The sequence below is a fragment of the Conger conger genome, chromosome 4 (assembly GCF_963514075.1).
Source record: "Conger conger chromosome 4, fConCon1.1, whole genome shotgun sequence".
Classification (NCBI taxonomy): domain Eukaryota; kingdom Metazoa; phylum Chordata; class Actinopteri; order Anguilliformes; family Congridae; genus Conger; species Conger conger.
In genome coordinates this window covers 29,390,275-29,403,822 of record NC_083763.1, presented here as the reverse complement: position 1 = coordinate 29,403,822, position 13,548 = coordinate 29,390,275, and the positions used below count along the sequence as shown (strand labels likewise).

Sequence of the window (13,548 nt, the reverse complement as noted above, 5' to 3'; positions counted from 1 at the left end):
ATACTCAGCCACATTGTTGAAAGGCAGCTGGAAGCCTAAATTATGTTTTTGCTGTATGTTTTCTCCATATTCTGACCAGCTAATTCTCACAACAGGCCATTCGTAGGAATAATCATTTTTATTGACCATACTAGTAATGTACGTTGATAGATTTTCAGGCATTGTGTGTTTATTGGAAATATGTCGATATACTGGTCTTACAAACACAAGCTAGCACTCTCACTTACGCCCACCCGCCTATTAAAAAAAACAAAACAAAAAAAAATAAAAAACAAAAAACAAACACTGGACCCATCACCCATTTTGCCTTTCAATTTCTGCTACGCGGTGAAATTGCTTAATGGAGCATTCTTATACGGGAAAGAACAGTAGGCTACACAGCTGTTTAGACAAATGTAAGTAAATTCGTCTCAGAGACGAAAAAGAGGACAGTGCTATTAATAAGGTCATCTGAGGCAATGGGTTTCATCCATATAAGACTCGCACTCTTGCTGCAGTGGCATGCGTCATCTATCATCGTGGTACCACATACAATATGGAGGGACTGGCAGTAACTGAAATACCCCAAGGTTTTGGAATCATGGGAAAATAGCCCATAAGTAGGCCTATTGCAAAAAGGGATGACATTCGCTATGACTATTTTTGTAGGGTATTCTTTTTAGGGTATTCATTAGTTGAAAATGGAAAATGTATTTACACACATTTGAATGTAGTCACTGCAATTTACCTTGGTTGAACCTTTTATTGGAGCCTATAAATTGGCAGCCTTTTGCCGTTGTCAAGACCGCCAGACTACTTTTGGAACCAAACATAATGTAGGCATCTGGCAATTAAAAAATGACCTCATGTTTAAAATTACAGGTACCTTCAAGTCTTCTTCAGCCTGGATATTTACTACAGTGCTTACAAGACCTGAAGGATAAAAACAAAAGAAAGTGTCCTTTAGCATGGCAGGCTATTAGAGATTCAAGGGCTCTTGAATTACTGAACGATTTAGGATAGACGGACGGTCTTTGACAGATAGGTTGAGTTGCTCAGACAGTTAAGGATCAGGAAATATGGACAAAGGATACAAAAAAGTAACAGTTCACCAACCGTCACCCCCTGAACAACCATTAGAAAATAGCTAAAACCAAGGGCAAAAAGATCATATATTGTCACTCACTTGATATATAAAAAGACACAACTTGAGAAATGTAATAAATTATGTATTTAGAGGACATAATATGAACAGCAATTCAAGTCAAAAATGATAAAGCAGTCAGTGTATTTCCTTTGTTACATCAGAACATTAAGCTAAGGGTTCGTTGCAAAAGTTTTGTCAAAATCTGTAGGGTAATTACATTACAGCCATGAAATTTACCGTAAACAGTGAAATAACAACTCTCCAAATCCACTCCACCACTCTCATGTTTGGCTTTGACAGAGACACAAATAAAGTATGTACAAAACCCAAAAGGCCATCTTTTGCTTTGTAAGGCCTGATTTATATTTAACATATGTTTTTGTATGTTATGTATGCAAATATCAGCTTTCCAATAGATGTGCATGACACAGTCAATCCTCTTTACATACTACAAGCGTACAGATTTCGCCACCTCACCATTGGGTGGTGGGGTAAACCATGCAACTCCAATGGGGCAGGCATTTCAAATAACAAGAGGAAATTATGAAATGTATTATCCCTGTATTTACACTAGAAGGTATTCTTATACTAGTTTTAGTAGAAATGAATGTGTAGAATCCTGCATTTGTCTATTTGAAAGGCGTAGGGCAAAATTAATTTGCATCACAATACAAATTCTTGCATTCACACTGCTGAATCCACATGACCGACCATGCTTAACAAATGTGCACAGATTTGTGTTGAGTATTAATTGTTTTAAACAGCGTTCAGAATAAATCCAGATTTTATATATTGTGACCTTTTCCCTACATTGTGCATTTCAATTTTAAAAAGTACATTCTGTTGGAATGGGCTTCATTATACTTAGTAAGTAATTAAAAATATTCCAGTATTATACTTAAAGTTGTAAATGCAAACATTTTTGTTAAAGAGCAAACATATTTCAGCTGAACCTGAAACCAAACATATGAACATAATGAAGTGAATTTTTTTTTTATAGCTGTGTGTTTCTGCATTGTGCATACTAGGGATGTACCGATATGACAATTTTTGACCAATACTGATTTCCGATTATTTGGGGAAAGCATCCACCGATACCGATGCCAATAGCGATGCCTTAAACTGATTGTTCTGCAGTTCTGCTTTCATGTGTATTTTACATCCAACTTTTTAAAGTCTTGCCAATCTAAAAAACACAATTTCAATTACACACCTTAAAATAATGCAACAAAGTGAAAAAAATAAACATTCGTCCAACTTAAAATGCTTTGGTCCACTTGTAAGTGCATTCCTGAAATATCAGTGTTTCCCCTAGAAAGTTTTTCAGGTCTGGTGGCATAGTATACTGGAACAACCCCGAAACAGACAAGCAAACATGCAGGATGACATGTTTGCAGAGTCAGGTGGTGCAGCCGACAGTCTGCGATTTATATGCAACTCTGTTTGCTCTGTATATTCAAGACTTGCAACAAAATGATCACAAGAAGAGGGTAAAATAAACTGCATTTATAGAATAAAAATAAGCTGCATGAGCTATGCCACGTTAGAATCAACACAATTGCATAGAGCATCTTTAACAATGTTACAAACTTCAGTGACAAAGAACATTCAATAAAAAATATCTGAAATCGAATAAATTTACATTAGATTAAATTGCCAGTTCCAGCGAGTTGTTCGGGTTATATATTTCTGAAGCATTGCCAATGGAGGGGAAAATAGGGACACACTTGGTATTACTTTGCAGATTTACCAAGGCTTTATGTACAGTACCTAGTGCATTAATGTTAACAATCCTTTGACCTTTGCAAAATATTACCACATCGTGAACATAGGGAAAACGTTAATATTAGCTATCGGGGGCATCATTATAGGGCATACAAATTTGTTCATATTGATCAATCACAACATTAATAGTTAATGTTCACAGTTCAACAGTGCTAATTGTAGGAAGTGGCAGTTTCTTTGTAATACTAGCTGCTAGTTGATTATTGATAGAGTTGATGGATTATGTCAGGTTACCGAGGTAACATATCATTCAACCATCTCCATATAATGTGGTAATGTTAGGTTGACAGTGACAGTGTAATATACAGTGACATTGCGGTTCCACAAGAAAATATATCAGAAAGAGAACAATAAATGAAGATGAAGTAACTTAAGCCATTTTGTCCTCTCCACTCCACTGGGACTGACATCAATGACAGGCATTCAAGTTTCCTAGGCAACCATAGGCAACAACACATAGAGGTTGTATCATTTTCCGGAACAGCGCCCAGCAGTCTTCCAATTGTAAATGATTATTGATTTACAAATGAATAGCCTATATCAGGGATCATCAAATCACGGTCCCAGAGGGCTGTGAACTGAATGGTTTTCCACTCTTCCTTTACCTGGGAGTCAGGTGTGATAGTCGGGCCAATCAGTAGCACTAATTGTTCAGTTAATTACCCAGGAGAAAATTTGAGGAATTTTTGATTTGAGGATCCCTGGCCTTGATATTTTGATATATTCATATATAAATATATATAAAGGGGCTTTTTCATCCGGCAGCCCACCAGACCTGTACAATTATAGGGGAAACACTGAATATGGAAAACAAAGTACAATTATTTTGTATCTGACAGGCAAATGAAAACCAAGTCTTGGATTACAAATAAACAATATTTTATTTGACTGACAGGATATAATTTTAGCTGACCATCGGTTATTTTTGCTGTTGGCAAATCTTTCGTTTTATCAACCAATATTGATCATTGGCTGATTAATCAGTGCATCCCTAGGGCATACACTCATATGCTCCTCTCAGTCTCTAACACATGTCCGCAATCTCCATGTTCATCTAAACCTGCAACTGAGGGGATCTAACATTGAGACTTCACACACACACGCCAATGACTCACAACCCCCAGACCAGGCTAATATTGCTTTTGCATCTTTAACCCCTCCGGACAGATGAGTACTGTGTTCCTTTACGTTACGAGCCTCCGTCTCTGGGATGTCTTCCTGAGGAGTTTTCTGTAGTCATAAGGGTTGTCCTCAGCCTGGCTCTCAGTCGAGGGCATTCTGGGTAACGAGTTCCTGCAAACAAAGTGGTACATTTTATGTGAGATTGCAAAACAAAGTGGGAGGGAAAGAAAAAATGGCCGACGAAGACTGAAATGTCCTAATTATCTCCCATAGTTGCATACCACTGGGTGTCTTAGTATTTTCATTTGAAACAACCAGAGGAAATGTCCATCTTCCCTGTGGTCAGAAACCGTGTCTGTCTTGCAGCTCAGGGAACGTGCACCTTTTGTCTACGGGACGTTTGGGCAAGTCCGGCTCAGAGGCTGGCCTCTCAGTGGATGACTTCTTGGTGCTGGACTCCCTCCTGGTAGTGGAGGCTCTCCTGTCACTGTTGATGCTCCCAGAGGACTTGCTGGTGGTGAGGCCCTGGTAGTATGGGTCATCCATGTCCTCGAGTTTCCCTGGACTAATGGCAAAAAACATAAAGAAAAACTGACATACCTGTACAGCACAGTCCGTAAGTATTTGGACAGTGGTACAATTTCTGTTCTTTCGGCTCTGTACTCCAGCACACTGGATTTGGAATGAAACAATTAATATGAGGTTAAAGTGCAGACTGTCACCTTTAACTTGAGGGTATTTACAGCCATGTCAAATTACATCCCTTTTTATACATATTCCCTCTATTTTAGGGGACTAAAAGTAATTGGACAGTTCAGCTGTTCCTTCCTCTCAATTGTTTCTGATTAGTCTGCAATAATCTGCAATGGCTGTTTGAAAATAGGGATATACACTGTGCAAAAGTCTATTTTTTATTTCTTTATTTTTATTAAATCAAAGGGTGGTCAAAATCCTTGATGCATTTGAAACTGTTCACAGCTCTTTCTAGAGGATTTTTCAATAATGAACTAATAATAAACTGCCAATTTCATTATTTTTTAAAGTATCTTTGCTTTGCTTGTATTATTTTGCCTAAGACTCTTGCACAGTACTGTACCTACATGCATGTGTTTTGAAAATATAAGAAATGTTAAAGGTTACATATGAAAACTCGACACATCAATCTATGAGAACACAGTTCAAGAAGCTATACAAAGACAGGGGCTACATTTTTGTTCTGGTCTTCTTTTAGCACATAAACAAGGAATTGCTAAACTGCTGTCATGCGAGCAGAGCGGCAGGCCCACACTCGGGATCAGTGTGGTCAGGGGAAGTAATGTCTCCTCAACAAGAGCAGAACAGGGCGAGCCAACTTGGCTCAAAGCCTTCTCGCCTAGCATTCTGTCAGAATGCTTCTTTTTTATGAATCCTGCAGCAGTGTTAAATATATAGCTGAATTCCTTGATTCCACACAGTGTTCAACTCTAAGAGAGTCCAGTTGGAACCATATGTACAAAGTAAGAGCTGATTTAACACTGACTATTTTACTGTGCAGTTGGCATTGGGGGCAAAGACACTGGGATAGGGAGGATCTACAACAGTGGTCCTCACTCCTGGTCCTGGAGAGCCGCAGGGTGTGCTGGCCTTTGCTTTCGCCTTAATATCAGCAACCAATTCAGACAAAAGGAACCAGGAGAGGTGAGTTAACTGTGTAATTAACTGCTTTAATTTGTCAACTAAGTGGCAGGTAACAACAAAAACCAGCACACCCTGCGGCTATCCAGGAGCAGGTGTGAGGACAACTGAACTACAGCACAGAACGATGATGAGGTGCTCCCTTTCACTTGACCCCGCTCACCCAGGCTTGCTAGTAGACCTCTCCCATGCTTACAAGGGTTGAAAGAGCCAGTCATTCTTCTCTGATGGACTAGGATGGAAACTTTCCCATTTGTGTTTTTTCCAACTCTTCTTTAGGCCCATTGGCTGCGTTACATAATAAAAAAGTAATCTATGCTACTTGCAAGCCCCATTGCTTCCAATCTGTCTACCAGACTTCCAAAGGTATTATATCACTCAATTCAGATTATCTGAAATGTGGCAATATCACAAACCCCCTTCCCCCACTGGTCTGTTAGCGATTTCATGTTCTTTTTCTGTGGTTTAAATGCAACATCTTTGGTTAATGTCTCAACAAAGACAAAGCAGACTGTCCAATGGAGACCTAGGCACAAGTTAGAGTATGCAAGCTGCGAATTAGGAAACAAACCTAATACAGCTAAAATAATAAAACCATTTTAGGTCACAGATCACAGATCTTTGTTACTTCATAATAAAGGTACACATGCATCTATATAGAACAGATAGTGTTCCTCCTCAATTCTGTATGAGAGATGTGTACAATTAAGCCTATCCTACTTACTGTAGAATATAAAAGTGTTGCTTACTCGTAATGTTCGGATTTAAAAATGAAATTATAGAATTGGAATCGCTGATTAGCCGTCACTTGGAGATCTAACCAAACACTGCCATTTCCTGGAACATCATGTTTGCTGAAAGGCAACTCAATCACTTCTTTTTCTAAAAGCAGAACACTCTTGTTGACACAAGTATGTTAGTCAGCTAATTCTCCAACTGACCACAATGATCTGTCATGAGATACTGGCTCCTGTCAGAGGAACAGACAGTGATTCACATTTATGTGCTTTCAGGCTTTATGCTATAATGCTGTTGTTTAAATAGCATTTCAAAGTTGTTCAGGTTTTACCTCATTGCAGTGTGTTTTCGGCTAGACATTTAACATTCGGCTTGACTTCTTCTTGCCTGAGGCTCTGCTCTGTAGCCTGAGGCGGTGGGTGCACATGAGAATGGAAAACGTTTGGACAGACGCTGTCGCCGTGGTTCCCCGCACCCGCCCCGCTTTGCTGTCAACAACAGCCGGGGATCCTATCTCTCAGATGACCTTCTCCTCCTTAATGATGCATGTAAACTACCATCTTCTACCGCCAGATTTTATTTATCCGATAACAAATTATCGCCCTGGATGTTGGGAAATCTATGCCTGTGACTGACTGCACTAGTGCCCCGGTCCCTTTCTGAACCACTGTAATAACATATCCTTCTCTTCCCCCTCTGCCGACACCTCTGTCACTCGGCCGGGTCTTTGCGAGACCCTTCATCATCTTTTGTTGAGGTAGCTCACCTTGAGGCAGAGACAGACCGATGCAGACACATACGCAAACACGCACACAGACACACACACACACATACATGCATTCACATTTTTCAGGCTGGCTGGCGGAGCCTGAAGTCTTGCTCCTAGTGACTGGCATCTTGCACAGATCTTTTAACTCTTAGCTTGGCTTCAACTGTGGCATTTGGGTAAATTTAGTTAGCTTAGCTAAAACATAATACAACTCCATTTTTGAGTAAATGCAACTGTGGTTATCTAGGCACATTATGTATAGTTGAATATATTATGTATTTTCATTTTTTTCTGTTTATAAATGATAAAAAAAAGGAAAAGGCCCCGTGCAAAAGTTCGGGAATGTCTTTTCTTAGTAACTCTTTTTGTTTCTTAGATTAGAATGGTCCAGACACCTGGTGATTTACTCGTTATGGCTTCAATGAGTCAGGTGAGTATAATCCCAGGGCTGAACTTTTTATTCTGAAGTAACTCCATGCCTTCTAAAGTATCCAACTGCAGTGGCTGTTATGTCTGGTGTTAACAACCATGGGTTCCTCTAAACAATTGTCCAAGGATTTCAGAATGATGATGGTTAATTTCCACCTTGAAGGAGAGGGCTACAAATACTCTCTGAATGTTTCAAACTTCCTATTTCCACTGTCAGAAACATTATTAGAAAATGGAAGATAAATGGAACAGTTGAAGCCAAGGCAAGGTCTGGAAGACCAAAAAAGACTTCAGACAGAATGGCCCGAGACCTGGTGAGAAATGCTCAGAAGGACCCACACATCACTGCAAAAGAGCTGCAAAAAAGAGTAGCAAACACATGTATAACTGCGCACAGGACGACAATACAACATACTTAAAGCAACAAGGACCTACAGAGCCGCCAGAAAGAACGACCTCAACACAAAATTAAGCATCTGAAGTGTGCAAAAGAAAACATTGAGAAGCCTGAAGCCTTTTGGAACAATGTGCTTTGGACTGACAAAACCAAAATTGAACTTTTTGGCCACCACCAAAGAAGGTAAGTTTGGAGAAAAAAGGGTTTAGCCTTTGTAGAGAAGTACACCTTGCCAACTGGTGGCAGAGGAAATATTGTGCGAGCGGAAGGAAGAATGGATTCCACCAAATATCAAGAAATTCTAGAGGCTAATGATCAAAGGTCAGTCCAGACATTGAAGTTTAAGAGAGGTGGGTTATTCCAGCAAGACAATGATCCAAACCAAATCAAACACAAAGTACCTCCAGGAAAGACAGATGAAGGTTTTGGAAGGTTTTGTTATGACTGAGCTGCCAGGAAGAATGGGGAAAAATTCTAAAATCGAGAATTGAAAGACTTGTAAAATAAAAAGTAATCTTGCTTTAAGATTTGAATAAATGTGTCATACTTAATGTTGTACGAGTTAGAGGTCACTTGATATGAATAGTAAAAGGGTTTTTGCACACTCCTGTATAGGCTAGAGCCTACATAATGGCTTTTATAATGACAAAATGCATTTTGGTTATTTGGTCCCAAAAAGCGCAGCCACTTAATGTTATTAACCCAAATCCCCCTCCAGTACAAATGAATGATTTCCATAGGATCATGACTGCACTGTGAAGCTGTCATCTGGAGGACAAGTGTACACAGCTAATGCAAATATCAAGGTGCACTAAAACTTATAAGACATTCAATGAAGTATGACTGCAAATGAAAGGACATTACGTAAATAAGTTGGTGGTTGGCTGTCATAGGCCTAATGGTATTTTCTCCCTGTTATAAATCGCCCCGGTTTCACTGTCAAAACTTTTGAACTTGAATAGGCCTAAAGATCAGCTTGATATGACAGACAAATGGTTGGTTTATTGTCTTGTTGTTAAATGCATCACTCTGCACTGCAGGCTAAAGCCAATTAATGCATCATCTACTATCCATATGCTGCCCTGGTGAGTAGCAGGAATTGCATTTATTAGCATAAGAGATTTATTTAATCTTTATTCTGTAAGATAAATGTGTCTTACTGAATCAGATTACAGGGCCTTTTTTATCCAAGGCAAGCGTATGTGCCTAACTCAGTGGTCAGGCTATAGACAGACACTCAGGTGGTCTGACTGGGGAATCTGAATGGATGTGGGCGTGGGCGATTTGTATTGAGATCCCTTTATTCTTTTATTTTATTTTAGCGGTTTGCCTGGTTATTTGATTGCAATATAGGATATTTACTGTTTTTTACAATGAAAGCAGTTTATCTTTAGCATTTGCTCTTTATACACTGTGACCTCCATAATGTTTGGGACAAACACCCATCATTTATTTATTTGCCTCTTTATAAAGGGTATTTTTATACATTTTGGTTTTACCAGGTAGGAATTACAGCAGTGTTTACATAGTCCCCCCATTTCAGGGCACCATAATCTTTAGGACACATCAATATTACGTAAATGAAAGTTGTCATGTTTCGTATCTTGTTGCATATCCTTTGCATATATATATTGTATTACAAATCTCAAATTGTGGAGTGCAGGGGCAAATAAATAAATGATGGGTCTTTGTCCCAAACACTATAGAGTGCACTGTAGGTGTACTAGCTAGTGATTCACGGTAAGGCCATATACACTCAGTATACGGTGCACCTGGACACCTTGGAATCATGTAGCTGCAACTCAATATACTGTATGAAGAATTCAGGAATGGCGAAGAGGTTTTGATGTTTATAGGAGAGAACTCTTGTCCATAAATGCACGTGAAATGTGCATTGTTCGTTCTTCGTTAGTCAGTCAGTTGAGGACCACTTCGAACCCATTTTTTCAGGTTTAGTGACTTTGACCATGGCATGGTGTCACACGTGGAGATTCCCGCAGTTCAAAAGCAGCTGCCATACAGTCTCTAAAGCTTACAGGATATAATAATAAAACATCCAGTAAGTGGCAGTTCTGTGGGCAAAATTTAATCATTTTAATTTCTCTGTGACAGACAGATAAATGCGTGTCTGTGATGCTGGTTCTTAGACTGAAGTCCTTGCTCACTCCATGTATAGAAACAGGTAAAACTTTCAGTAATCCTGAAAGACCCACATCAATTTACCTTTTATTCCTGGGCCTCCTTTTCTCATCCTGGACTGATCTCTGCAAATGCACAGACAATTTGATGATAGACAATCATACATGATTTCATACAAGATGTGTGCAGATGTATGTCCACATTGGATTTCAAAATATTACTGTTTTCACAAACACTGAGCAGCAGAACATTTGTCGGAAGATGGTCATTTATTATGCCAAATAGCATCATACAGTATACTTTCCAGGTAAATAAAATATTAATTCTGTTTCCATACACTCATTCCTTTTACATTCTCATTGAGAAGTACCTAAAGCTTCAGGATTCTTTTTACATTCTAGTGCACTTAGAGGACAGCTGTACAGCTGGTACGGCAGACACTGCAATTTGCATTGAGTTCAGATGCAGTGCTAATGACTCCATTTTGTTGTTTCTCGTACTTGAAAATAACAGAAAGTACCATCCAGTACAAAACCATATACTAACATGTAGTGTGCAAGTTTTGTATACTATCTGGAAGGACCAAATCCCACAATTACACCGTACAACTGTTTTTCTTGTGCACTTAGAGGACAGCTGTACAGCTGGTACTGCAGACACTGCAATTTGCATTGAGTTCAGATGCAGTGCTGTCTGACATTGCACATTGGGTTGGTCTACAGTGTTATTGGCAGCCTGGATTAGTAAAAAACCAGTAAAACCTACAGTAAAATGCAAAACCAGACACCTTTTTTGAATAAATATTGAACCAAAGACAACTGAGACTCAAATAGTGATTCCATTTTGTTGTTTCTCTTACTTAAATAACAGAAAGTACCATTCAGTGCAAAACCATATACTAACATGTAGTGTGCAAGTTGTATAAGTCCAAAAATTGCATCAGCACTATGAAGATTAATTCTTCTTTAATGTATATAAAACATAGAATACACACAGTCATACAATAACCTGAAGATTGCGATAATAGCACAAGGTGCTGTGGAAACTCACATGAATCAGATTGTAGTAAGTTGAGTCTTCAGGTGTATTGAGGGTTTTTGGCTGCTGTGTTCTGCGTGGCGTCCTGGTCTGTTTCTGATCATCTGAAAGAAGGAAAGGAAAAACATGGACATCAAAGGTCTGCAATGCAGAAAAGTCTGAGCAACTGTTTTAGTCTTGTATTAGTTCTTAAGATATTTTTTCTCTCACATTGAACATATTAGCTTTACTGTTTGCTTGACAAGTGACATTTTCTTACCCCATTTGCAAATCTTGAAATGAATCAATGAAATGTTTCATTTTTGTCTTATTTATGAAAAAGTCAAAGAAATAAGATTTTAAGTCTCAATATACTTTTTGAAAAAACTTTTGTAACACACTAATTCACTTATTTTATTTTGCAGTGTGGTAATGTACACAAAGAAAAAGAAAAATAATAATGGAAGATTAAATAAGAACATTGTGACCTCTGACTCAATTTTCTCAAAAGTTTATTTCGCAATTCATGTTTGGATGAAAGGAACGGTCAGTTTTTTTTCCTGAAAGTTCCCTGTTATTTTGAAAAGCAGTTCCAGAAAATGGGTTTTGTGACATGCTCTTTAAAATGGCTTTCCATTGTACAATACACAGAGAGTGTATTGTGGAACAAGAAAGCAATGGGCTGTGTAACCACCGTCTTCAGAAAATGGCGAATACAGGAACATCAGAAGTCTTTTGTCAAACGGTTTCTGATTATGACCAACAACTCATAGAGCTTTCAATTGGAAAATTGTTCAGCGTTAGAGTAATCTCTTGCAGTTCTACAGTAAAAAAAAAAAAAACATTTACCACAGCATGAACAGTGTATGTTTTCCTTTTATTTCATAACAGAAAATGCTGCAAATGTATTGAAAACTGCCACATAAGTATAATTCTAAATCTAATGCACAAATGCAAACAAACATTCTTAAACATATCAGCCATGAAAATAATTTACCCTCCCATTCAATATAGTATAGTAATTCTGTTCACTACTGAAAATTCTGTTCAGTTAATGAGCATTTATTTCATTCCGAGCCAAAACAACAAATTTGAAATCATCGATCAGTTAAATATCCCATTGCAAACAAATTCAAAGGATTTAATAAAATAACAATATTTAATATGATGCATATTTAGGTACAAAAGTCCTTTTTGATTTTGTTTCACAATAAATTCATTATGAATGATGCCTTTAAGATTACAAACATATTTTTAAACTATTTCTTGCTCCACTGCACACACAAGGCACTGGATGTTAAAGACCATTCATCAATGTAGAAAAACGCTAATTGGCTACAGGAAAAAAAGGTTTGTCATACTTATTGGACGTGACTCTTAAAAGGTCACTGTAATATTGAACTGCTCAGAGGAATAAATGCTATTTGAAATTCAAACATTAATGGTTATAATTGCTACAGCACTTCTAATGAAATGCAATTATTATTTAATGGCATCTTGGCATAAATAATTATGCCATTATTGCCATTCAAAGTGCAATCAATGTTTTTGTTGGAGAGAATACTGCAAATGATGGATTATGGTTGTAATAATTATTATTACACTAGAACACACAAACTCACTCACTCACAAACAGCATTGGATTAAGTACAATCAGTCTGTCAAGATATATAGAAAAAGACAGGATTGCAGCACTGCCATTCAAAATAACATTTCAAGTTTCTTCGGGCAATCTGATTTACATAACACCATTTTACTGTTAGGCATCTGTCAGAGAGTAAACAAAGGTTATTCTGAAATCATTTTCAACAAACATTAAAGAAAGGTCACAGACAAAACCATGCAGAATGGCAACAGAACCAACCAGTAGTTCCAGAATAACCTTCTGTCATGGCTTATGAAGTTGAAGCTGTCATTTTACTTTCGAATGAAGATAATTGCAACTGACACTATAATTACAATCCCCTCGGACACCACAAACTTCTGATAAAGGACCCTCAACTGCCACAGTAATTTGACATGCGACATGAAGACGGTGAACTTCAACCGGCAGCATTCCTCCTGCCCGTGATCCAAGACACCAAAGCAATTACCTGCGTAATCTAAAAATCAAATGAAAAACACATCTGCTGAACAATTTCAGAATGTCATATCACTTGCAGGAAAAAGCCCTTCCCTTCTTGCCAACTCGACATCCCTGGTTTTGATAATATCAGATGCCACAAGAGAAAATGGGCCCTCCGCTGATAAAATTATCAGCAGCAGAAAATGGTGACAAATGAAGAAAAAAATGAAAGCTAAGCATTCCTGCTCCAAACTGGGACTACAGATGAAAATTAGCTCATTAGCTAA

At 38.1% G+C, this 13,548-nt stretch overlaps 1 protein-coding gene across 1 annotated transcript in view; it reads right to left on the bottom strand.

Moving 5' to 3' along the window:
• Nucleotides 1-3,809: 3,809 nt before the first annotated feature.
• The window catches only part of myo3a (myosin IIIA), a 98,342-nt gene continuing 88,603 nt past the window's right edge, over nucleotides 3,810-13,548 (bottom strand). Inside the window, exons 31-34 of the mRNA XM_061237726.1 lie at nucleotides 11,230-11,321; nucleotides 10,264-10,304; nucleotides 4,416-4,598; nucleotides 3,810-4,204 (exon numbers count right to left, since the gene is read on the bottom strand). Of these exons, the coding sequence (XP_061093710.1) occupies nucleotides 4,096-4,204; nucleotides 4,416-4,598; nucleotides 10,264-10,304; nucleotides 11,230-11,321 (425 nt within the window). The 3' untranslated portion in view covers nucleotides 3,810-4,095. The remainder of the gene's footprint in view (nucleotides 4,205-4,415; nucleotides 4,599-10,263; nucleotides 10,305-11,229; nucleotides 11,322-13,548) is intronic.